Source organism: Hyaena hyaena, unplaced genomic scaffold (assembly GCF_003009895.1).
Source record: "Hyaena hyaena isolate Hyena2069 unplaced genomic scaffold, ASM300989v1 scaffold_135, whole genome shotgun sequence".
In the NCBI taxonomy this organism is placed as follows: Eukaryota; Metazoa; Chordata; class Mammalia; order Carnivora; family Hyaenidae; genus Hyaena; species Hyaena hyaena.
In genome coordinates, this window is record NW_024080767.1 from 2238332 (window position 1) to 2265281 (window position 26950).

Below are 26950 nucleotides of genomic sequence, written 5' to 3' on the forward strand. Positions count from 1 at the left end.
TGGTAATCTTTCTCCTTCTCTGCCCGGCACGTCGAGAGCAAGGGCTTTAGAGCCTGCCTGTGGCTCAGACGATAAGCCTCCTTGGCCTTCAGCATGCACCCTGGCTGGCCCCCTCTCCCAGCATCGGCCGGTGGGGGTCTCTCCCCGTGGCCAGCGTGTGCATATCGTAGGCCAGGAGCCAACACCTGACCCATCCACTGCCACTTCGACACCAGGCCTTCTGCAGACCTGACTCCAAGGACCTCAGAGGATTTTTGTTTTTGCTGCTCAATACCGGCTTGTTGTATATATTTTAACTGAGCCATCCATCTAAAGAGAGGGGAATTCCGAAACCCCGTACACACCGCTCCTTCCTACCTACAGTCATTCTGGGCACAGCGGCCCGGAGAGGACTTCAGACGCAAGGTGAGTGGTGGGTTCCCATCCCAGGGCAGGATTTCACTTTCTTATTTTTTCTTTAAGTTTATGTATTTATTTTGAGAGAGACAGAGACAGCTCAGATGGGGAAAGGGCAGAGAGAGAGGGAGAGAGAGAGAAATCCCAAGCACATTCCTTCCTACCTGCACAGAGCCAGACATGGGCTCGAACATAAGATCATGACCTGAGCCAAAACCAAGATTCGGATGCTTAACCGACTGAGCCACCCAGGTGCCCCCAGAATTTCACTTTTTATTTTACCTCTTGGGGAAGGATCATGCCCGGAGGTGGGGCTGGGGGCCGGGGAGCATGGAGGAACCCGGCCGGCCATTCCTGGTCATCTACTTTAGGTAATATGAGGAAGGGAAAATGAATCCAGATATGTGGTCAGTAACTTATTCTTTTTTTTTTTTTTTATCGTTTATTAATTTTTGATAGAGAGAGAGAACAGCAGGGTAGGGTCGGGGAGCGGGGGGGCAGAAGATCTGAAGTGGGCGCCACACTGACAGCAGAGAGCCAGCCCAATGCGGGGCTCGAACCATGAGATCATGACTTGAGCTGAAGGTGGATGCCCCACCAGTAATTTATTCTTTTTTTCTTAATGTTTATTTATTTTGAGGGAGGGAGAGAGAGAGAGAGAGAGAGAGCAAGCTGGGGAGGGACAGAGAGAGAGAGGGGCAGAGAGAATCCCCAGCAGGCTCTGCACTGGGAGTATGGAGCCTGACATGGGGCTCGATTCCACAAACCGTGATCATGACCCGAGCTGAAATCAAGAGTTGGATGCTTAACCCACTGAGCCCCCCAGGCGCCCTGCCCAGTAATTCATTCTTAAAAGCCCTACGGGACACAAGGTCTAATGGACCAGTGTTCGTTCGTCCAGATGTTTTTCTCTCTGTGGCTGTGCCCCATGGACAGGAGACAGACAGGTGGGCTCAGGCTACAACGCAAGCGGCATTTCCCCCTTGCTGACGTGGTGCGCCCCCGTGTTCCTCGCCAAAACGCTCGTGCAGCTTGGTGGCCCCCATACCTTCGTCACTGTTGTCATCCACCAGGATGATCTCCTTCAGCAGGTGTGTCGGCGTGTGGTTGACAGCGCTGTGGACTGACCTCAGGATCACAGACAGGGCCTCGTTGACGAAGATGAATATGATGGAGATCTGGGGCAGCTCCTTGGAGTACTTCAGCTCCTTGCACCTGGGGGAGAGAGCCAGCGGAGCAGGGTCAGAGGAGGGCGGAGGGCACGGGCACTGCGGACGGACACGGCCCACGTCCGCCCAAGGTCCCCTCTTGGCCCGTCTTGGCGAAGAACAAAGACTAGATCCAGCCCCAATTCTCCCAAATCTGCCACTCAGTCGTGGGCTCATATCTAGCATATCCCAGGCCGCCTGCGTGCCCATAGACACCGCCTGGGCCCACTTCGGCGCCCACCTGCCCACCCGCTTTGCTGCCACCCCACCCCCATCCACCCCCATCCAGAGACGCCCAGAACTTGATGGATCAATACCCCAGCCCCCTCGCCCCAGGAGCAGGTTGACTTCGAGGAGGGCGGTTTACACTGACTCCTGGAGCCCCTCTGGTGAAATTAAGCTCTGTCACCCACAGTGGCTATTCGCTGACCACACCCGTTGGGAGCTGCCTTCCCTTTGGGCCCTACTTCCTCACGCCCCTAGGGGTGTTCTCTCCACCTTCCAAATCAATGATGTACTCAACTCTTTGTCTGCTTCTGGGGGAACCTAGACTAACACATCTACTGGAGACCCCGCTCGGGTAGAGCGCATGTTCTAGAATACGACGTAAAATGCACATGCAAATAATCACATTCCAGGAAGTAGAGCCTCTGCCTGCATAGGCGTGTGCTGCCTGATACACCCCGACTCTCCTTGCAAGCGTTCCTAGAATCTCCTTGGGGACCGGAGGTGGGACCACCTGCCTACGAGGCCCTCCCTCCTAGGACCCAGCAGGTCCCCCATCCCTGAAAATTGGAATAAAAGAAGAGTCCTTTTCACCCAGGCTGGACACAGGGGTGTCGAGCTCTGGCCTCCCTGGAGCTCCCGGGGATGCGAGTTTCACACCCAGGGAATGTGCTCTGTGTGGCTCCATTATGGGAGCACCACATTCTGTCTGGGGGAGCACTCCCACAAATCAGGGTCTCTGCTTAGGCTGAGCTGCACTGGAAAGACGGAGCGGAAACCAAGCAGCATGGGAGAAGGCGCGAAGGCTTTTCAATTCGTTCTCCTCCTCCTCGTGTCAGACTGAACAATATATAGCACATGTGTTGGAGGAGAAAACAAAGGAAACGGGATGAAGAAATGGAGTTGGGGGGAAGCACTGGAGGAAGAGCAAGAAAAACGGCTGTTTTTTATGCGCAACAGCTTGGGCTGTGTCGGGCCATATTCATCATGCAGGCAATTTTCGGAAGAAAATAAAGCTTTGTTACAATATACATTCGCGTCCCCTGGAGAAGACCGATCCATTGATCACACAGCCTCATTTTTACCATGTCGCTGTAAATTCACTTCTGGGGCGGCCAGGGAGATTAGAATGGTTATTGACAGGCTCCCGGGCGGTCGGCGGGAATCATCTCATTTACTGCATGGTGATCTGAGGGGGGAGGGCACCCCAGAAGGTCCTTCCAAGACCATCCTGAGCCTGGAATGCTGGCGGCTTACTCACCAGCCCATACCCGAGAGGACACATGTCCTACACACCCACTTATTTGAGCACTCAGCCCTAGGGCTGGTGTCTTTGGTCCTTTGTTTTTAACAGCCTCTGGCCCTTGGAACTGAGAAGCAAAAAGACCAGATTGCATGGCACCAGCACATTCTTCTCTGCCCACAGACAAAGGGGTCATGATGCTATCAAGACTGAGTTCTGAGTCAAGCCTCTTGGCTGGAGCAGGCAACTCCTGCCTCCAGGGTAACATGGGAAACGTGGGAGCCTCAAAACCCCCATCCTGCCCCTTCAAATGGGCCAAGGTGGCCATTTGTAAACCATGGTGGAGGCGGGGGACAGGGATTTCAAAAATGAGAAAGCGCTCCATCACACACCGGGCATGTCACCCTGAGCACACTGTTCATATTTCTTCATCTCTAAGACTGTCAGAATAATCCGCACCACACCTCGCTGTGGGTCCCTGCCCAAGATCCTCATAAGGGTTGTCTGAGAGCCCTGTGAAAATGCAACGTACCAACTAATTCAATGACCCAGTCTGCCTGGCTGTCCCCCACCCCCACTCCCGTCGCCCCCTTTGGCTCCTCCGTTCATTTCTATATGTTCCCTGTCGCATGGGCCACGCTTCGAGAGTTTTCACACAGCCCAGACCCTCCTTGCAGGACCCACCCAGGAGTCTCCTCCCCGGCCTGGCCGACCCGGGTCTCTATCTTTGTCCAGTGCACAATTCACCTCTCCCACGCCCGATGTGCTCAGGCTTTCACAATGGGCGGAAAAGGTGAAGACACTTATTATTACAAAAACCAGCGTTCTGGGGCGCCTGGGTGGCTGAGTCTATTAAGCATCCGACTTCGGCTCAGCTCATGATCTCCCAGTTTGTGAGTTCAAGCCCCACGTTGGGCTCTGTGCTGATGGCTCAGAGCCTGGAGCCTGCTTCAGATTCTGTGTCTCGCTCTCTCTCTGCCCTTCACCCCATGCTGTCTCTCTAGCTCTCAAAAAGAAAAAGTAAAATTATCCAGACTTTAAGACAGCTTTCCTGCCGACCATCTTCTTTCAGACAAGAGACTGTTTACTGCTCACTGACCCATTTCTGAGAGGAAGCCTGTGATTTCTAGGACCCGGATCCAAGCCTCTGTTGTTAAAATGAGCACACAGTACCCCCGCTGTGGATTCTGAAGTGCCTGGCAGCATCTGTGGCCCATCGCCCAGGCTCTGCTCGTTCCTGGGTGTGTTGCAGATCCCGAATTTATTCTTTTATCGTCCTCAACCTCTGAGGCTTCTTTCACCTGGATTTTGCAGCCTGGAAGGCAGTCGGGGTGCCAGGAACCACATCGGGCCCTGTGTGTTCCACTATATAGAGATGGGGGGGGGGGTGGAAGCCACGCCCTGAGCCCACCATCTCCTTCCCTGAATCCACCTGCCCACCTGCCTGCTCACCCCCAGAGCACCGTGCCCGCCACCGGGGCACTGGGCGCTCAGCACCCTCCGCCCCTCAATTCTGCGGGGACCCGGGGACAACTGGGAGGGCTCCCTTCACATCGGCCCGCATGCAGAGTGGGACACCCGGCATGTGCGGTTTGGAACACCTGTCTGTGAGTCATCAGGCCTCAGTGGGAATTCGGTATCAACCCGCTGGGGTAGGAGCCATATCGGGTCTTTCTCTCTGTATTTTGATGGCCAGTGAGCCTCTTTCTTTGCACCAACCACCCTTCATCTTCCTTCCTGCGCTCATCTTCTGCCCTGGCTGGTACCAGGGGTGTGATTGTAAGTGGCACGTGTATCAGTCAGCACCTAGTCCTCAGTGCTTAAAAGCCGCAGTGTCCATCTCCCCAGCGTCTTCTGCACATCTTCTACGTATCAGGCAATAAGCTAGGCTGAGATTGTTTTCTGAAGCCCAGTCTTCCTCCCTAGACATTAAAGGCCAAGGAAAGGAGCGCCTGGGTGGCTCAGTCGGTGAAGGGTCCAACTCCGTAACTCCGTAACTCTTTGGTTATGCTCCAGTCATGATCTCACGGTTCCTGGGTTTGAGCCCCGCGTCAGACTCTGTAGTAACAGTGCGGAGCCTGCTTGGGATCCTCTCTCTCCCCCACTCTCTCTTTGCCCCTCCCCCCTCAAAATAAATAAATAAGCTTAAAAAAAAAAGACCAAGGAAAGAACGCTGGTTTTTAACTTTGTTTTGAATGTTTATTTATTTTTTGTAGGAGAGAGAGACAGAGCATGAGCAGGGGAGGAGCAGAGAGAGAGAGGGAGACACAGAACCCGAAGCAACTAAGCTACCCAAGAACCCACTAAAGTCTGGATAATTTTCAATCAACACTTAAGGCCCCAAAGAGGCTACAAAGCAATTCAAGCCCAGCCCTCTGGTAGGGGCGTTACAAGAAGAAGTCTCTGGAAAGCTGATCTCACAGAGAAGAGAAAGCAGAGACAAATAACCAACCGCGTGAGATCTCTCAGACACCTTACATCCATCCTTCTGTATGTCCATTTCTCCATATGCCTGGGATACTTTCTTGAACTTGGTGGCTCCTGGAGGGTAACCATCTCCCCTTCTCTAAGTGCCCTCACACCATGGCCTTTGGCATTGACTTCATTTAGCACCAAAAGTATCCACGGCCTCCTTTCGTTGATGCTGAGCGAGGAGAGGAGAGCTGGGGGAAAGTGGCCATCTCAGAACCCACCAGATCACAGCTGACATGAAAGAAGGTCAAGGGCCAGGCCTCCAAGCAGGAAATAAAGCCCAAAGAGCTGCCCATGCCAGGACCTCCTTTTAAGGACAACTTCCATGACCCCAATGCGGTACGCAGATCAGAGGCACTGAGTGACACTTAGGACCCAGTCTGCTACCTTGGCAACAAAATGACCCTGAAACAGCCCCGATGCTGTAAAAGAATTTAGATGCAATGCGGGCCAGGAGAGTTCAGGATGTTCCGGATGATGACAATGATGTTAACCAACCTTTATACAGTGCAGGCTGTGAGCCAGAAGCTTCTGGAAGCTTCTAGGTACTATTCTGTCTCATCCAACTCTCATGGTAACCTTATGAGGTAGGCAGTATTATCATCCCCATTTCCCAGATGAGGAAACTGGGGACCCAGAGAGGTGAAGTCGCTTCCCCTTGAGTCACACAAGCAGCCTGAAAATAGCAGTAAGGGTGCCCGGAAGTGAACATTATCATCAGATGTCTAGACTCTTCCAAGTGCCTCTGCCTGACCAGCAGACAAACCTCCACACAATTTCTAGCCCAGCTTCTTCCTTGTTGGGAGACCTTGGCTCAGTGGATTAATCTGTCTGAGCCTCAGTCAGCTTCCTTTGCGCGGCCCTAAAAGCCCTGACCAGGACACAGCCATCTGCAGACAGACAGAGCACCGGCCCGGAGACTTCCCGTCTGGTAGGATGCCTGCAGACAGAAGCCAGCCCCACCTGCTTGGAGGTTAACAAGGCTGGTGGGGACACAGGCAGAGCTCCTAGTGTCGTGGCTGTGACTCAGGGCAGGGGCCCCCCAGGGGGTTTACAGAAGCCCCTTAACTGAAGGAGACAGGCCGTGGCTGCCCTCAGCCACACGGGGCATTGTCAGGGTCCTGCTGCTAGTGAGCCCCTCCAGCCCTCACACACCCAGGCCTGCCTGCCTGCCTCTGTCTGTCCCCATGTCTCTCCCACAGGGGCCGGGTATGGTGGACAGCACACGGGGCCTGCACTCAGGCTCTACTCCGTCTCTGGTCCTGCCCCCGGTCATTAATCCCTCGGGTGTAAGGTGAGAGCGCCCCTTCTAGGGCCTACTCCGTCTCTCCCATCACTCAGCTCACACGGATGGTCACCATGTGGCCCATCTGCAGGGCCTTCCTGGACACTCACCATCAGCTCCGGCTCTGGGGCGTCCCACCAGGGTGTGGGGACCAGTCCCCACGTCTCACGGCCCAGGCCCCAATCCTGCTGTCACTAAGCAAGAGTCCTGGGCCTTGCAGCTAAAACACACTCAACACTTAGAATAAGGCAGCTGGGAATGCGGTGCAGTAAACACTAGGTGCCAAATGGTTGTCCCCGTACCAGACGTGATGGATAGAATGAGCTGGATCAGGAGGGCAGGGAAGAGGAGCCACGAACTGGGCTGGAAAGACAGATCAATGGATCCAACTTGCACAGTGAAGAACAGAGGGAAGGGCAGCCGGCAAGAGCCCAGAAGCACTAGGTCTCCTTCTGTGTCTCTTCCAGGGCCTTCCAGGGCCTTCCAGAAGAAATCTAACTAAGGTTGTTGCACGACGGAGCGGGAAAGAGCCAGGGCTTGGAACCCTGCTCTCATCCAGCTCTGCAAGTTCTTACCGGGCTAATTCATTGTCATTTTCTAAGTGCACCAGAAACATGCCTAAGGCCATAAAGGCCAGTTAATAAAGGTTCTTTACAGCTGACGGCGGAGTCCAGGCCCTCGCGGTGCCAGCAGCACACCGTGAAACCAGAGGGGGGACGAGTTGGGGGAGCAAACAGAATAGGTAGCTTGAGTCAGAAAATACCATGCTGACTGACCCCAAGCAGTGACAGGCTTGGGGCACACACATCTTCACATCCACTCCTCCCACCGCTGTGGGTAGAGGTGGGAGATGCCCGGCCACCATCGTCACATCACCATGACCTCAGACCCATGTCAGAATGGAGCGTCCAGGTCCTGGAGTGTCTACCTTTTGATTTTTTTAAATGTTTATTTATTTATGTTCGAGAGAGAGAGAGAGAGAGAGAGAGAGATGAGGGACAGAGAGAGACAGAGAGAGAATCCCAATCCCAAGCAGGCTCAATGCTGTCAGCGCAGAGCCCGACACGGGGCTCGAACCCACACACCGTGAGATCATAAGCTGATCGGAAACCAAGAGTCAGACGCTTAACCGACTGAGTCACCTGGGTGCCCCCACCGTCCAGTGTCCGAATGGGCTTCACGTAAGAGAGGAAGCCTGGAACGCTCCCACGTGCTACCACCCCCCAAACTTCCAGAACCAGCAACCTGCCCCCTGACCCAGACGGCCTCACGCTTCCCTGGGCTGGCCATGCCCTCACTGGTCCGCAGCAGACCCCACAATCTCAAGCTGAGAAGCAAAAGGGCCCCATCTCCAAGAAAGCATCGCTGTGGCCCGGCCACTTAGCAAGGGGGATTCATTCTCCAAACAGTGGTGTCCACTTGCCAGACAGGTAATCTGGAAGAAAAGGCAAATGTGTAAAGGGGTCTATGCCAAGCCACGGGTTACGGGCAACCAAGAACAGAAATGGGACCCCTCCTTGGAAGCCCTACTGCAAAAATGCCCAAGCTCCTGAGCCCGGAATGTCCATGACCACTGACACTGCACACACCAACTGACATAAATCTTCAGACTACTCCACTCGCTTCCTATGTCACACCAACAACAGCAACTTCGCTTTCCGTCCAGCAAGGAGATGAACCGCTCCCTCCTCTCTCTGGCTCACTGTGGATGGGGGGGTTGGGGGGGGTGGGGGGGCAGATGATGAGGTCACATCCCAAAGCACAGCTCACTGCTTCGAATTCTTGCTTTTATCTGTCCACTTGGCTTGGCCGTGGTAGTTTGGCCAAGCATTATTCTAGATGTTTCTGAAGGTACTCTTTTCCCCCATGAGATTAACATGTAGACCAGCGGGCTTGGGTTAAAGTAGATTACTCTCCATAATGTGGGTGGGCCTCATCTAATCAGTTGAAGGTTTGAAGAGAAACAGTACTGAGGTTCCCCCCGCCCCCACCAGGGAAAAGGGAATTCCAACAGCAGACTGCCTTTGGATTCTAGCTGCAACACCAGTTCCTCCCTGGGTCCCCACGGTGCCGGTGCACCCTGCAGATTTTGGACACACTAGCCTTCTCAATTGTGTATGCCAAATGCTTTTAAACAAATGTCTCTCTTTCTCTTTAGCTCTCCCTTTCCCCTCTCTTTCTCTCTCTCTCTTTCTCCATCCACCTGTAAATAGACTACTTGGTATAATGACAGAGACAGATAAAGAGAGAAAGTCTCACACGTGCAGCTGACGACAAGACAAATTCAAGGTTTCCAGCCTCCATGGCCCTCCGAGGAGCTGCCCTGAGGCAGACCAAAGCCCTCAATTCCCCCCAGCCACCCACTGCTCTCTGCTTTTACCATTTTCCTCTGGCCAGTCTCCCTCGTGTAGGGAAATGTGCCTCTTACTCCGCAGAGGAAATCAAGGCCACCGGCAGGAATTTCCAAAAGTGGTCATGGGCCTCTAGCAGCAGCATCACCTGGCATCCGGGCAGACCCCGGGCCCAGGTCCCCATCAAGTTCGGCATGTGTCTCCTCTGCAGGTGCAGATGGGAGACGCCGTCAGTGTAAGGCCTCCACCCCTCCTCCCCCGAAGGAAGCAGAGGCAGGAAGTTAGACGCTCAGGTCTCTGCCAATTAAATAAGGTAAAAAAAAAAAAAAAAAAAAAAAACCCTCTCCCACGGCTTTAATTACCGTCCTTCTCCCGTCTCAGGTCTCTCCTGCCTTCTCCCCTCCGTTCCCCCCACCACTACCATCATTTAGCTTCAAGCTACCCTCTTGCGCTAAAACTGCTTGTTAATTTCCAATGACATCTGTGTGGCCAGGCTCGGCAGAGACTTCCCACCCTCATTTCTGCAGGATTTAACACTGTTGCCTCTCCCCTCATGTAAATGTGATTCACTCTTGGGCGCTGGGACGCCCAGGGTCCCCCCGAGTCCCACCTCCGCTCTCTCTCACCCACATGTTCAGCCCCGGCCACCTGTTCTCTTTCCCAAGTTGCCTTTCTTTTTTCTTTTTTTTTTTTTAATGTTTTATTTATTTCTAGGAGACAGAGAGAGAGACACAGCATGAGCAGGGGAGGGTCAGAGAGAGGGAGTCACAGACTCTGAAATAGGCTCCAGGCTCTGAGCTGGCAGTCAGCACAGGGCCCGACGCGGGGCTCGAACCCACGAACCGCGAGATCATGACCTAAGCGAAAGTCGGACGCTTAACCGACTAAGCCACCCAGGCGCCCCCCTTTTTTTTTTTTTTTAATGTTTTATTTATTTCTAGGAGACAGAGAGAGCCGAGTTGCCTTTCTGCTCCGGCTCCAAATCCCCAGATTCCTCAAGGCTCCTTCTCTGCCTTTTGCTGGTCTCACTTTATAGACTCTAACAGGGTGACTCCATCCTAATCTCTGGCTCTCACTGTCATGCCCTGAAGCTTCCAAACCCACATAGTAGCCTGGACCTTCACTCAAGCATCGGCTTCCCACTGGACGCGGCCACCTGGATGTCTCATAAACCCCACAAGGTCAGCACGCGTAAACTTGACACCTTGCTCTGTCTGCGTCTTCCTGTCTTCATCGCGGGGCACCGCCTTCTCTTCTCTAGAGGCAAGTTTGAATCATGACCCATTCACCTGGTCTAGTCGGCCACCAAATCGTGAAGGTTCTGCCATCTTGACGTTCTCTTTGTGGCCCTTGCCCTTCTCCCCCGGCCATTGGCACTGCCCTGGCCCCACGTCCCAACACTTCCTTCGTGGAAGTCACCAAAAGCCACTTACTGGAGGGGCACCTGGGTGGCTTAGTCGGTTGAGTGTCTGACTTTCGCTTAGGTCATGATCTCGCGGTTCGTGGGTTCGAGCCCCGCGTCGGGCTCTGTGCTGACTGCCAGCTCAGAGCCTGGAGCCTGTTTCAGAGCCTGTGACTCCCTCTCTCTCTGACCCTCCCCTGCTCACGCTGTCTCTCTCGCTCTCTCTCCTAGAAATAAATAAAAATATTAAAAAAAAAAAAAGCCACTTACTGGAGTCCTCCTTCAGCCTGCCCCTCTGCAGCTCAGCCTCACTCTGGCCACACTGCTGCCAACATGATCTTTCTACACCCAACATGGGGCTCGAACTCACGACCCTGAGATCAAGGGTCCCACGCTGAGCCACCTAGGTGCCCCCAGCATGAGCTTCCAAAAATGCAAACGGGACACTCGTCCACGTTAACGATCTCCTTGCCTTCTCCCTTGCTTTCAGAGTCACGTTCAGACTCCTTTGCTTGGCTCCCAGTTCAGCCCCAGCCCATCCTTCCAACCCCAGCTCCTACACCGTTCCCCCAGCTACCGTGAACCATGCATATTTCCCAGAACCAGGAATGCCCTCTCTCAATTCACACTGTTTCCTCTCTGCCTAAAGTGCTCTTCTTTCTGCCTAACACGCGCACCCCAGGCATGCTCCCAGCCCGAAGGGCACTCTCCTGTCCTCTGTTGTTTTCTCTCCCCCCACAAGCTGCCATCCTGATACCCTTCACTCTCTTCTCTCCCACTTCGGGGCAGCTGGGCTCCTTGTGTCCCCAGAGCCCAGCACTAGTCCTTGGCAGATAAATGGTTACTGCACGAGCCATTGAAAACCCTCCTACCTTCCCCATGTCTTCTCTCTGCTCTTTTTATGATCAAAGACATCACTTATCGTCTCCCGAATCATAACATCAATGATGGCGCCTCAACACTTAAAAAAGACACCACCCTGAACTCAACTGCCTGCTGTCTCCTTTGATTTACTAATCAGAACTCAAATTCCGAAAGCCTGTTTGGGTCAAGTGCATTAACCAGGCCGATATTCCCTCCCTTTCTTCCCTCCTCATCAAGCCTCTCCTATAATCCAAGGGACGAGTGGTATCATTTTTAGCAACAGCAAACCTTACAAAATAAGACTGAGTAACCGAGATGCAGGAGGCCCCTCTACCGGCCTGCTCATTACCAGGGAGAAGGCACATTTTGCTGAGTGGTTCAATTTCCTCAAGTTGAGCTCGGCACCCTTCATCCAGGAAGGAGCAGCACACCTCATTAGCTCGGTTCCCGCACAGCCAGGCTCTGGAACAAAGTGCCTTCCTCAGCATCCGAGTTCCTGGATGTCCCGCAGATCGGTCACACTGGGGTGATTTCCGGGAATCAGGATGCAGTCTGCTCCATTCCCGGTACGGGGTCCTATCCTGGGGTCCACAGAGCCCCCCATGCAGGAAAAGCCTCCAAAATCGAATGGAAGATGTGATGGGCATAGGGATTTGTTTTTCTTCTGGGGCAAGAATTCATACCTTTCGGGGGCTTTCCACAGGCACGCAGAGGAAGGGGATGAACTGAGGCCACACGGCCGGACAGTTCCACTGTCAGGGACAGACCAGCGCCGGGCCCACGCCGTGTTCAAGCCCCAAAGGATACACAAGGCCTCCCCTGCCGGCCTAGTTCCTATAAATGTTTACCCTGGACTCTTCTCCCAAACCAGTTTTGATTCTTGAGCTGGTGACCTACTGGGGCCACAGAACCACGGTGGCTTTCTTGGGACGTCTCTTTCTCAGAGTCCGGAAGAGCCGCTTTTCCAAGGACAAGGTCATTGTAGCCAAAAAATCCATGAAACTCCATTGTCCTTGGCCAGGTGGCAGCTAGGACAGTTTTAAGGTGTGGTCAGAGGTCACATGGGCACCCTCTGTGTCTCTGTATCTCTGGAAAGTCTTGGGGTTTTTTTATGTGAAAAGGGCTGATTCACCTTTAACCCTCAACTCTGACCACAGGTCCCTGCTTTGTGCAGCATGCTTTTTCTAGAAGGGAAAGGAGGAGCCAGACATGGTTGGGGGGTGGGGAGAGGAGGACTGGGGGGTAGGGGCAGGGAGCGGGAGAGGGGCAGATTCTCAGCTCTATAGATGGATCTCTCCGGATATGAGGAAGCTAATCTTGTAGTAGTCGACTTGACGAGAACAGAAAAAGAAAAGGAAAACTCTGGAGTTTCATTAAGCAATGGCTCAGGAACAGAATTTCTAAAAGCAATTAAGGGCAAATTAATGCAGACAGTTTCAGGCCAGAGCTGAGAAAACCTCCGTGCGCTTAAGGCGCAGGAAATGCTGCCTAAGTTATTCACACATGGTATTTATTCCATAACCTTCCGAACGGGGGGTGCAATGAACGGGGGATGCCCCTGCAGCCGCATGAGGCCAAGACGCATTAGGAAATGATCCAAACTGGAAATAATAAATAGCCGTGCTCTGGGGCCCAGCAGACCCAGAACGTGGTCGGTCTGATCCTTCAGAGGAATGGAAGGGCCCTAAAACGCTCTGCTCTTGCCCTACACCCAGCCCCTCACGGAGCTCCAATCTGGGGTTAAGGCTTGTCTCCTAGAACTTCAATGCAGCCATGAGAGATGTGTTACCCACCTGACTACGTTTCCTTTCAGTGTTCTGGCCAAACTGGCCAGTCCAGCCTGTCTTTTCTTTTTGGGGACACTGATCCCCAAGACATGGCTGTTTCTTCCCACATCTGGGCCACTCTTCTGTCCTTGGTGCTACTGTATCTATGCCCAGAAAGTCTTCCCCAAGGGCAGGCCCTCCTCCATGGGACTCCAGTCCGACACACCAGCCCCTCGGGCCTCCGTCGTACTAACCTGACCCTGCCTAGCTTAACCCGAAAGTGTCTTCTCCCTCCCCAAACTGCCAGAGCACTTTGGCTGAGTCTGTTTATGTTGTGTGGCAAAGTGCATTAACCCTTCACCCCTCGGTGTGTGCGGGTCCTATGCCAAGTGACTTCTTCCTGGAGGATTTTCTGAGGAAAGAGGCAAAGTCGATTTCTCCACCCATGGATCTGGGCATGGCCACACGATTCACTTTGACTTTCAAAACAAGGTGAGGGGCTTCTGCCAGGTCCAAGCATGAGCCTCCAGGGGTTCTCATGCCCTTGGCCATCACCTGAGAAGCACTGAGCTAGCCCTCTGCCCCGAGAGGAAGACGGAGGGTGAGTACTAAAACGGTGACGCCTCCCCCAACCCCTGAAAACACAAACACATGTGTGAGCCCAGCTCTTGCAGCCACGCGTGGTGCTGGAACCTTCCAGTGTATACATTATCACATGACTTTTCACGGTGTGCCAGGAATGTAGGTATACCCATTGTACCGATGAGTAAACCTAGGCTTGGAGTCACTAGCCCCAAGGCAAGTGAGTTGTAGGCAGAGTGAGACTTTAAACCCAGATCTACCTGACTCCAAAGACCTCTGTCTTAGCCTCTGAAAAACAAAATCATTTCTCAAGGAGGGTCTGAGTAGAGGGATATATCTTCGTTTCTGTCTGTTAGACAAAGCCATGGGCATGACCACAGAGTCACCTATGCTAAGCCAAGCCACGAAACTGTGGCTGAACAAACCTAATTGCAGTCTCAGCCTTCCTCAGAAGTGCTGTCTTCACTAGTCAGTCAGGAATCTTCCTATTGTTGGCTCTGATGAGGTCGTACATCACAGGAGCCCTTCTCCATCCCCCAAAGTAAAAAAGGTAATCCACCTAATGAGACCCCAGCCATCCCCACTGAGGGAAGGTGACCTTGTCTGGACCGATCCTTTCTCCTGCTCATCACTTCTTGTCCCCACCCTCCTTCCTATGAAAACCTTCCATTTGGCACAACTGCTCGGAGCGCCCATCCATTTGCTAAATGGGTCGCTGCCCAGCCGCGTAACAAAGCCAATTAGATCTCCCAACTTCCTTGCTTGAATGCTCTTTTTTAACATGTTCATTCCTTGATATTTAACTGTAATCTCCAATGTTCTATACAAACAGGTATTACTTCCATAAGTCAGAAATACTACAAATGTTACTCTTTCAAAGATTTCTGTAGAACTAAGTTTAGCACTTGACAAATAATTCCAACAGGGACCGGAAAGAATAAACCAGAAGAATAAATACCGAAACAGTCGAGGGGGAAAGGGTATTGGGGGCATCCCAGAAACATACATGATGTTGAAGTCCAATATCAAGTGAATATCGTCTAATCAAGAATGAGATGATGGACGTGTGAAACATAAGATTCTAGAAACAGATCTCATCTTGGAGAATTTATGCTGAGAAGTGTCCCCAAACCAATAAGGCAAGAATCACACAATAAATGGTGTTAGGGCTACTACCTCTCTGTTGGGGGAAACCGTGAGAGTCTCCCTACCAACAAACTAAATTTTATTTTTTTAAGTTTATTTACTTATTTAAGTAATCTCTACACCCAACATGGGACTTGAACCCACAACCCCGAGATCAAGAATCGAATGTTCCTCGACTGAGCCAGCCAGGTGCTCCTAAGAGTAAATTTTAAATAGACAAACTGGTTGACCTTAGAACTCAAAATAAAAGGAAAGCAACATAAACATGTAAGGGAATATTCGTGCAAACTCTGGATATTGAAAACCTTCAACAGTGTGATAAATTTGTAAGCCTCTGATCACAGAAATAATAAAATGAAACAGCAAACGCCCCCCACCCCCCAAGTTCACAGCAATTACAAGGGGAAAAGATAATGAGAGCCCATGGAACACAGACAAATAAACAAAAAACATGAACAAACAATTCAGAGAACCAAAGAAACAAATAACAAGCATATAAAAATAGGTGGGCCATTGCTAGTAATAAAAAAGACTCAAACAATAATGAGATGTCATTTTGCCTCTATGTGACGGAATGGTCAATAACCTTTTCTTGTTTCTTTGTACATTTTCTGTTCTTATTTTTCTAGAGCGAGCAAATGTAACACAGAAAAACACATCAGTTTAGATTAATACATAAATGACGGAACTATATTGCAGAATTAGAGGGAGTTGCTATGAGGGACTACAAGCTCTTGGATTTTCACTGGAGCAGGATATAAGTTGGCCTGAATAAGAAACACCCAAGTCGTCCCCACAACATGCATTCTGATGCCACAATCAGAGACAGAAGTCTCAGTTGAAACCAAAATCATAACTATTTTACCTTTTCCAATGCAGATGGGAGGAAAGAATAGTGTGGCCTGATCTCACATTATCCATTCTAGAAAGCAAGCATACCTACCACTGAAGTGGACCGCCACCTTTTCTCTCTACCCAGAAGTGATTCCAAGATGGCTTTATATAATAAAGGGTTTCTATTATTTCCACATAAAACCAATCACTGCAATTGTAAGCCTTCCTCTGTTAGTCAACACGTAGCTTTGAAAGGGCATGAGAAACTTTAATATAAAATAACTGTAATTTTGTTTAAATTACGGAGTTAGCTCCAGCTATCTGCCAATTTCTTAAGGTTAAGGGAACTGCCCATTTGCTATGATAATAATGCTACACGAGATGTGAGCCGAAGCCTGGGTGTTTTATAAGGAAACTGAGCCATCCAACTGAGCTTGCCAGGCATCTAGTCTAGCCCATTAATAACCATTGATCAAACCACCTCATGACCTCAGTGCTAGGATATACTCTCACTCTAGTAGAAGGGCACCAAAAAGAAACTTCATTCCTCTTTAAATGCCATTTCTACTGGTTTCTCATATCCTGGAGAATGTTCCCTGTCACCTTGTACCGTCCCTCAGATATGTTAATAACATGTAATTTGCATTCTTTTCAACCTTCCTCCAGGTAATGCCTTCCTTTCTAAAATCCCACAGGTAAGATCTTATGCTAACTTAGAGACTTCCAATGTGTTGACTCAATTCCTCCTATCCTGGGCTGGCGAGGGAGGTACGGAAACGGTACATGGGGCACAGTGGTAATAATAAGTCTGTCCATGCAGCTGAAGTCCCCAACACTTCCCTTCCCATCACCGGCCAGTAGGTTTCATGAGATCAAAGACCACATCTCTTTGGCTGATACATGTCCAGCACACAGGTGGGGCTCATCCCAGATGCTCAGTATTTGTAAAATACATTAATAAATAAAGTAGAGAAAGGCATCTAGTCCTTTGTGACCTAAAGAGGTTGTATGGAATGTCCAGTTCTGGGATCCTGCAGATTTAATGAAGACCCTAGACTCGTAGGAAGACTGAGTTTCCTCTTAGGGTACCTCCTACACCTGTTAGAAGATGCTACCTTGGATTACTGGAGAAAAAGCTCTTCTCCCGCCTCAGGGTGATGACGTTATATAATTCCAAATATTTTATGGTGGATGGAAGACAGTGCCTATCCCTCAATTTTAACATGGATCTTGTGTCTCTCTTAAAAAATGAAAAACAAAAAACAAACAAACAAACAAAAAACCCTGTTCTTGTGGAAACAATAGCTTCTTGGTGACATTTGCACATACTGGACATTAGTTATGGCCCAGTAAAGTGTTGAAGGTACAGGAATTTTTTAAAAACCTCACTGGTACCCTGGAAAGGTTCACAAGCCCCTAAGAGAAAAAGATAGGTAAACCGTAACTACAATTATGGAATGTTATATGTCACAAGGGAAGTTTATTCAGGATGGTCCAAGATTTCTGGCTTCAAGGAGCCAGATGGGGGCCCACCCATGGAAGGGTTTGCAGAGGAGATAATATTTGATCCCGGCCACAAAGCATTAGTAGGTCATTTCCAGGTGAGGACCAGTGAAGGGAGAGAGGAAACAAAAGGCAAAATTCTTTGAGCAAAACAAAATGGGCACAAACAGAGGAGAGAAAACGCATAGTGTACCACCTAGTAATAGTATTTGGGGGCATGTCCATGATTAGAAAAAAAATCGGTGGTGAACCAGGTGCTCTGAAGGCATTTTATAAAATCCAGACTAAGTCCTCCAGCAGTGGGAAGCCAGGGAGTCAAGGGTTATTGAGCAGGGAAGAGCCATGACCACACAGGGCATGTGACTAAATCAAAGAACAGCATTTCAGGTGAGGCCAAGATGTGACCTCAGAGGCCGAGTTTCAAGCTCTCAGAAAGACATGGGCATATAAGTTCGCTGCCCGAGGAGCTCATTCATTCCAGACTGTCCAGATCACAACTCCAGGTCCTCACCGAGTCTGCTCACCTGCTCTTCACACGGCCTGGGGAAGTGGACTCAGTAAAGACATCTTCCAAAGGTACTCATGCTTGGCTCAGACACTCCAATCCCTCTCCTAGGCCCCAAAGCTCTGTTCTACCCACGAGGTCTCAGGGTGGATCCTTGGCAGGGCCCTCTCTACCCCATCCGGAAGAACAAACGTAACGAAAACTATTTCCTTGATCTTCTTCGTAGATTAACCGCTCACCACGTTGTTGGCAGAAACTGACATCTCTCAGTTCAAGTCAAAACTATGAACAAGTCATCTCACAGGCAGGGCCCTAGATGGAACGAGCTGAGCTCTGAAACTAAACTTGGAGGAGCTGTGGGCTCACAGACGGCTGGTGAGATGAGGTGAAGGAGGGGGCAACTTGCCAGATCTGATTTCAAAATTCCCCAGAGGCCTCAGGCACTAGCGGGCCTCACCCTATGGTGGCCCCGGCCCTTACCAGCAAACCGCAGAGCTCAGAGGTGCCCATCAAGAAATCACCAATAAACACGTCCAACAGAAGGGCGGCTCTGCCTACACCCAAGGCCAGTAGACCACACATCACCATGGCAGCCCAGCAGGAAATGTCCCCCAGCCCCCACATAAAAAGAGAAACCCCTGGCTAGGGGCTTTGAACTTGGCCCCATGCCCTTCATCAACTTACCCTTCTGCTAATACCCGGTAGAACTGAATCTACATTTTATTTATGTTTTTAAGTTTATTTATTTATTTTGAGAGAGAAAGAGACAGCATGAGCATGGGAGACACAGAGAGAGAGGGAGAGAGAGAGAATTCCAAGCAGGCTCGCGCTGCAGTGCAGGGCCTGACATGGAGCTCGAACTCACATCATGAGATCATGACCTGGGCCGAAACCAAGAAGGGGACGCTTAACCGACTGGGCTACTCGGGCGCCCTTGAAACTACATTTAGAAAGATACTCCAAAGCAACAAAGAAGAAGTTTCGCGAAGGTAAGGCAAGAAAAGCAGGAAATCAGTGAGAAGATAAGTAGAGTCACTTGGCAAGAAACGTGAAGGGATGGAGGGCCAGAGAAATCTTTTTTATTGATAAAAGGTATGACTTAGGACAGTTAAATGGTTAGGAATGTATGCACCTGACAGCATACTTTGAAAACCTGCAAAGCAAAATATACTGAAAAATCTAAGAATGGGGCACCTGGTGCTCAGCTCAGTTGGTTAAGGGTCCGACTTTGGCTCAGGTCATGATCTCACGGTTCGTGGGTTCGAGCCCTGCATCAGGCTCTGCATCACTGCTGACAGCTCAGAGCCTGGAGCCTGCTTCGGATTCTGTGTCTCCCTCTCTCACTGCCCTGCTCCTGCTCCTGCTCTGTCTCTGTCCCTCAAAAATAAACAAAAATGTTAAAAATTTAGAAAGAAAAGAAAATTCAAGAAATAAAAGACAAATTCACAATCATACTGAGAGATATTAATCACATCTCTCTCAGAAACCAAAGGAAACAAACATATCCAATAAATATATGAATTTTATATTTATAGTAATATACTATAGTAATCACTATATATAATGTAGTAATTACTCTATAGTAATCAAAGAAATGTATCCAAGAGCTGTAACAAAGTATTTTTTTTAATCCTTTGGGTTGGCAAACAAATCGAAGACAGATCTTATAGAGTCCTGTCAAATGTGAGGAAAGACACCCTCATACACTGCTGGTTGAAGTATAAACAGGCAAAATCCTTTAAAGAACAACTTAGTAGCAGAACAAATTAAAAACGAGCATGCCCGGCACATCCATGCATAAGCAAATGTCAGACAGACACATGACACGGCCACTAGTGGTCACCTTTGTTGAGAGGAGTAAGGTTTGGGTCTGGGGCTTTAAGAGGCAAAACTTGGTGCTTTGCTTTATATACGTCTATGTACTTTATAAATAATACATTCAACTGTTGTTTGTGTATTTTTTAAAATTAGAAATGGACCAGGGGTGCCTAGGTGGCTCAGTCGGTTAAGCCTCTGACTTGGGCTCAGGTCATGATCTCACAGTTTGTGAGTTCGAGCCCCATGTTGGGTTCTGTGCTGACAGCTGGGAGCCTGGAGCCTGCTTTGGATTATCTGTCTCCTTTTCTCTATTCCTCTCCTGCTTACACCCTGTCTCTTTCTCTCTCAAAAATAAGATTAAAAAAATTTTTTTAATAAAAAAATAAATTAGAGAAAGACTAGGGGTGCCTGGGTGGCTCAGTCAGTTAGGCGTCCAATCTTGGTTTTAGCGTCCGACTCAGGTCATGATCTCATGCTTTCATGAGATCGAGCCCCGCATCGGGCTCTGTGCTGACAGTGCGGAGCCTGCTTGTGGTCCTCTCTTTCCTTCTCTCTCTGCCCTTGCCCCACTCATGCTGTCGCTGTCTCTCCCAAAGTAAACAAATAAAATAAAAATTAAAAAAAACTAAATTAGAAGAATACTTGAAAAATCTATTGGATGTGACAGTTAGAAAACCACAGGAAACATCTGTAAATTTCAATCCAGTGTTTCGTACAATGAGTAGTGGAAGAAAGGAGAGACGCGCTGAATTAAAACCTCCTCCCAGAAGCCCGGCGATGGAGGGAAAGGGAAGAGCGGAGAAGCGAGTTTCAACAGACGAATGTTCACTTGGCATTCGGCCCCAGCAAATGAGTCCCTCTGGTCCTGCGTTCCTACATCCTTAAAGAATCCTGTTCCCTATTCCACCGGCAGGCCTGATTGTAGGCAGGAAGCGTGTTAAGGTCTAGCAGGCAAAGTAATGACTTTCTCAAAATGAGTGTCCTGGCACATCTAACTCTTCTCGTCCTGAGACTTCTTACTCCCCGACTCTGGATCTGTGTGTGTCTGTGTTTAAAAATTGCCTTAATGAGTAATCACAAATGGGTTCTGATAAAAAAAAAATTGTAACAAAATGCCCGCAATACCCCATAAAATCCCCTACTGGTCCAGATGAATATTGATGGGGATGCTGTTACTCGGCAAAATGATGTTAAATTGGGAATTCCACTCCCACGCGAACACCTCACGGAAGAGGGCCCGGGACAGGCCTGGGTGGGATGGTGGAGGGCACCGAGTCCTTTGAAGATGAGTGCTGGAGCCACAGGCTTCATCAAGACCCGCTCCCCGCCCCCCGCCCCCATGTCTGCAAAGGAAACACTGTAGGAACACCAAGGTCCACACTGCCAGGAATGGAGGAAAGCGGATCAACACATCTGAGTTCAGGGAGTTAGAAATCAGCGTACTGAACCAAGAGTTAGCCCCATGTTTCCACAATACTGAGCTCAGTATCCGGACCAGTCAGGAGGGAGAATGGGGAAGAACAATTTGGCTTACAAGGTCAGGCGTGAGGCAGACCCCAGCCTCCACGAAGGCACCCCTAAGCTGCCTCTTCTGTTCTGGTGTGGGGTGGCCTCCCTGAAGCAGGAGGTTGGCTCCAGAAATACGTCTTCTTTTTCAATCTACTGGTGGTAGGTAGGAGAGGTCCCTAACTTCTCCCTGCACGCACAGCCTCTGTGTCGGTAGGTGTATGGCGTGAGGGACGGCACAAAACTACAGAAGATGCACAATACTGGCGATGATGGGGCTTGCTCAGGGTGGAACATCAGAAGCTTTCTGCAGCCACAGACAGCCCCAAGGGGCCCCCTGAAGGGCCAGCAAGGGAAGCCTGTATGTATGTCAAGAAAAGCGCTGAAGGGGATCTCCAGCTGGGACTTCTTGGACTGATGTCCGGTCACGTGTAGCAGACATTTCATGCGGCACATCCTGGAATTTCAGAGGAGCCTTGCATCCCCCCACCCCCACGCCCGCCGCAGGCAGCCCGTGGACCCTTCCAATGCCTGGCTAGTTCTAGGCAGGCCATGGGCCTGTTGTGCAGAGAAGCAGACAGGGTGCAAGTACATGTGTTACAGGTGGAAGAAAGTGCTGAATTGTTACTTATCAGTTAGGGAGTTCGGGGAGTTGGGGCGCTTTGCCTCCCTATCAGTCGGCGTACGATTATTCAACCCCTTTGGGAACCCCGTTACTGCAGCTCCTTGTCTGGGCCGCAAGTTACGGGACCTACAGGTCTCTCTGCTGACCCCCCCCACACTGCCTCGGTTGCTTTTAATGATGTCGGATGTAGCGAGGTCCTCGGGCCCGGAAAGCACTAGGGCAGGACAGCCTTTCTGCCCCAGGGGGGTCTGCTTGGTAGGTCCGGCCACCCGAGAGGCACAGGAGATGTGCAAGTCAAAGTGTCTTAAGACCACCAGCCACCTCGCCTGGCTCGTGGGGACTCGGCCAGGATGCCTCGGGGATTGGTCCAAAAGGCGGGAATAAAGCCTACTGGGAATCTGGGTCAGGGTACTGGTCTAAGACCAGGCTTCTTGGACTCAACAGTGTTATGCGAACCACCAGAGAATCTCGTTCAAAAGCCTATTTTGATGCAGTGCGTTTGGAGTGAGGTCCGAGATCCTGCGTTTCTAACAAGTCCCAGCTGAGGAGGAGGCCAGAGGTACATGGATCATGCTTGGCATCCAGGATTTCGAGCAGGAGTGACTTTGAATCCTGGGTGTGCCACTTAGCAGCTATGGGCAAGTTTCCTAAGCACCCCAGGAATGAGGAACAGGAAAGGCCTGGGATGGAGGACAAGGTGGAGGGATGATTTGAGATCAGATAAGGGGGGGTGAAAGTGAGGGCAGGAGGGTCTGGATGAAAGGGGACAGGGAGGTAACGCTGTCCCAAGAAACTGTCTAAATGGCAGCTAGCATGGGCAGCTGGTTGCTATAGAGCGACCAGGACATGGGGCGCCTGGGTGGCATCTGACACTTGGCTTTGGCTTACATCATAATCTCACAGTTTGTGAGTTTGAGCCCTGCACTGGGCTCTGTGTTGACAGTGCAGAGCCTCCTTAGGATTCTCTCTCTCTCCCATGCTTGTGCTCTCTCTCTCACTCTGCCAAAAGAAATAAGTAAACTTAAAAAGAAGAGAGTGCCCAGGACATCACGTATGTTTGGAGACGATGTCTCTGCTCCAAGGGCAAAGATTTTGCCTCACAATTGCAAGTGTGTTTACCGGCGCCTGGTGTAAACCAGGGCACATGGTCCACGGTCCAGAATGATCGCACATTAGCGATGGAAGGGAGATGCAAAGAGCGTTTTGTTCAAGGCCCTGTTTTCACAGTAGAAGCAAAGAAACTGTTTTTGCAGTTGTCCAGAGTGGCTGAGATCCATCCGGCATCACACAAAGTACAGTCTTGACTTGGGACCCGAGCTGCCCTTTCAACAGCTGTAAATTGGTCACACTTTGCTTCACACCCATCGAGAAGGCTGTTTCGGGGGAAGGGCTGGGTGGAGCATTTCCCGTAATAATATACATAAACCGATTTGTTTTGTCGAGATACTTTTGCCAAGGGAAAGGCCACTAAATCAGCATCTTGGCCATAAAAGAAAGCAATAACAAGTCTCCATCTGAGTCATACGGCCACGTGTGATGTATTCCCCCAGGCCCACGTGCCAAGCTTCGAGGAGGCGAAATGGGATCAATGAATTTCTTTGTTAATCTTGATATTTGCAGGAAGCAAACAAACCAAGCACTCTGCAAATCACTGGCTTTAATCTTCAGAATTACTTATACTGCCATTTAGGAGAGTTTTGTTTTCTGGGGAGATTTGCACACAGCAGGCGGCAAACATTCTAATTGCCGTTAAGTACATTTGGTGTAATATGTTGAGGGAAATGTACTCGTTGAATCAGTTAAGCATGAACACACATCCTCACGGGCAGAATGCAAGTTTGCACACAGACACACTCACCAAACGTGGTCTTGGTCACAGGGGCAAAAAAAAATCTCACGCGGGGAAAGAGGCAGCCTCTTCCAGACGTGAAGGGCACCTGGGCCCAGCCACAGTTCACTCCCCCAAACGAATGTCCAGATTGCACTCAACCTTTTCTGCCCCTCTCTACGCACTCTCTCTCTCCCCCTGGGTTCATTTGCAGTCAAGATGCAATGCTATTTATAACATATATTCAGGCTTTACAACCTGAAGCAGGAGGCATTCATTCAACCCAGGCAACAAGAGTAAAACTCAATGGGAAGTCAATGTCATGGCTATTTTATGCTGCTGAATATTCCAGCCGCACACGCCCACTTCTCCTACCAGATTATAAACTCCTTGCAGTCAGGGAGCATGTCACGTCCATTTCCACATTCCTCAAGCTCTTAGCTCTGTGCCTGCCACACAGTAAACATGCAGCTGCTATTTGTTGAATTGAACCGAAGACTCTTCCCGAGAGTAAGAGTGAGAAGGCACAGGAAAGAGGCATGAAAAGGAAAGGGAGCGTCAAGGCCATCTCCAGAACTGAAGAGTGGAGGTAGTGGGGTTCAAGTGCTAAGGTAGGCTTGCCGTGAGGGGCGCACCGATCAAGCTAGCTGACTCCCCAACTCCCAACTCAAATGCGAGACCATATTTTGCAAAATGACGATCCAATCCTGGGCCGATTTCCATTCAAGGTCTTCCAGTTGAGTGTGAAATAATTCATTCAGCCCTTGGTTGCATAAAAGGAACTGTTTAAAAATCTGACAAGGTGTCTAAGTAAATAATTCACCCATAATAAAGCAAAAAGCAGAGAACGGTCACCTGACTCTCCCGACTAACAGGAAGGCAGTGGCCAGACCACACCCGGGGCCAAGTTTCAGAGAGTGGAAGTGGTAGTCTGCATCCCAGGAAAGTGCCATTTCTGGGCAAATGTAGGCAATTTCCTATGGCTCAACCAAACTACAGTGAAAACATACACAGTATAAACTAAATCTACGGCAAACAATTAGATATCCTAGCTGTTTTCTAAAACCTTTTAGTGAACTCATTTGTTTAAAAATTAGTTCATTTGCTCATCCAGACTTTTTTTTTTGAAGTAGGCTCCAAGCCTAGTGTGGAGTCCAAAACAGGGCTTGAACTCATGATGCTGAGATCAAGACCTGAGCCAAGAGCAAGAGTCAGATGCTTAGGGGCACCTGGGTGGCTCAGTCAGTTAAGCATCCAATTCTTAATTTTGGCTCAGGTCATGATCTCATGGTTTAGTGCATTTGAGCCCTGCACTGGGCTCTGCACTGACAGGAGAGAGCCTGCTTGGGATTCTCGGTCTCCCTCTCTCCCTGCCCTTCCCCCACTCATTTGTGTCCCCCTCTCTCTCTCTCTCTCTCAAAAAATTAATAAAGCTTAAAAAAAAAAAAAAGAGTTGGATGTTTAAACAACTCAGCCACCCAGGTGCCCCTGATCATCCAGATATTAAGACTACCAATTCAGGTAAGATGTGATCTCCATCATCACAACTTGTAAGGAAAAGGAAGAAATGTGATTTCCAGGTCCCGGGAGCCACTGAAGCAAGGAGCCCAGAAGGAAGAAGTACTTTGTGATGGAAAATTCATTTTGCAAGTTTCCAGGAACACGGCCATAGAGCATCGCCACCACCCCACACCCAGCAGACAGACAAGGCATGGGAAATTGGCCTGAGCTGCATACAATGACAGACGCAGAAACCACTTTGGTTTTACTGAATTTCAGATATGGGATTGTCGTCTGTTCCTCTCTCCTAACAGCAAGGTGTAAAATACAATATACGGAGAGATTTTTTTTTTTTAACTTTCTGATGGCTATAATTTACATCAAGAAATAAATGAACCAGGGATGCCTGGGTGACTCAGTCGGTTAAGCATCCAACTTCGGTCATGAACTGATGGTTTGTGAGTTCAAGCCCCACGTCAGGCTCTGCGCTGACAGCTCAGAGCCTGGAGCCTGCCTCGGATTCTGTCTCCCTCTCTCTCTGCCCTTCCCCCAGTCACGCTCTGTCTCTGTCTTTCAAAAATGAATGTTAAAAAAATTTTTTTAAAAAGAAATTAGTAAACCTAAAAGAACTTACTGGTGACCAATGAGTCTTGTTGAATGAATATATAAATGATGACACAATGAGGCCCATAAATATTACATGAGTTACCCAAAGTCCCCCAGATTCTGGGTTTGCAGTGTTGTAACCAAGCGTAATTGTTTCCGTATCTGACTTTATCATTTTTCCCATCTACACCAGTAACTCCCAAACTTAAAACAATTTTTTTTTATGTTTTATTTATTTCTGAGAGAGAGAGAAAGACACAGCGTGAGCAGGGGAGGGTCAGAGAGAGAGGGAGACACAGAATCTAAAAACTTTTTTTCAGCTCCAGGCTCTGGGCTGGCAGTCAGCACAGAGCCCGATGTGGGGCTTGAACCCACGAACCGTGAGATCATGACCTGAGCCGAAGTTGGACGCTTAACCAACTGAGCTACCCAGGTGCCCCAGTAACTCCCAAACTTTAAAGAGCAAAGAACCAAGCAGGTGTCCCTTGAAATACAAATTGCTGGGCCCCACTTCCAGGGATTCTAATCCAGTCTACATAGAGTGGGGTCTAAGAATCTGTAGTATACCAAGAGCTCAAAGGATTTGATGTAATCGCTTCATTGATGTAGGTCAATATTCTCATCAGTATGAACTTTAAATCTAGTATCTCCCAACTTAAAAACAGCAAGAGAGGAGTGCCTGGGTGGCTCAGTTGACTTCAGCTCACGTTATGATCTCTTAGTTTGTAAGTTCAAGCCCCGCACTGGGCTCTGTGCTGACAGCTCAGAGCTTAGAAATTGCTTCAGATTCTGTGTGTCTCTCTCTGCCCTGCCCCCTCTCACACAAGCACACACACTCTCTCTCTCAAAAAGAAACATTAAAATAAAAATTAAAAAAAACACCAATGAGAACTTTGGGCTCCCGTAATCCAACTTTTTCACCACATTATCTAAAATAGTAATAAATAATGGGTAAAAGAACAAATATAATTACAGCATTACTATAAGATGAAGAATTCTCAAAATTTCAAATTCTCATTAACAGTATAAAAAGGAAAAAGCAGGGTTCATGATCCCAATACCATCGAATGTGGATACAAGAAAAAAGGCATTAAATGCAACTAATTAAATGGAATAAAGGTGATTTTTAGAATGCTAAAAGCTGTAATTCACAGTGAAGATATAAAAACGTTTCCTATCTATGCACCAAATAGTGCAGCAGCCATCTTTAGGAATCAATACAGTAGGTGTAAGAAAACATAGGCAAGAGCCCACACTAATAAGAAATATTAACACCCCACTCTTA

At 49.5% G+C, this 26950-nt stretch overlaps 1 protein-coding gene across 2 annotated transcripts in view; it reads right to left on the bottom strand.

The window, feature by feature from the left end:
• GALNT17 (polypeptide N-acetylgalactosaminyltransferase 17) overlaps positions 1-26950 on the bottom strand; it is a 445667-nt gene that overhangs the window by 237137 nt on the left and 181580 nt on the right. For both annotated transcript variants that reach the window (XM_039238103.1, XM_039238102.1), the window contains exon 3: positions 1445-1611. In XM_039238103.1, the coding sequence (XP_039094034.1) occupies positions 1445-1611 (167 nt within the window). The remainder of the gene's footprint in view (positions 1-1444; positions 1612-26950) is intronic.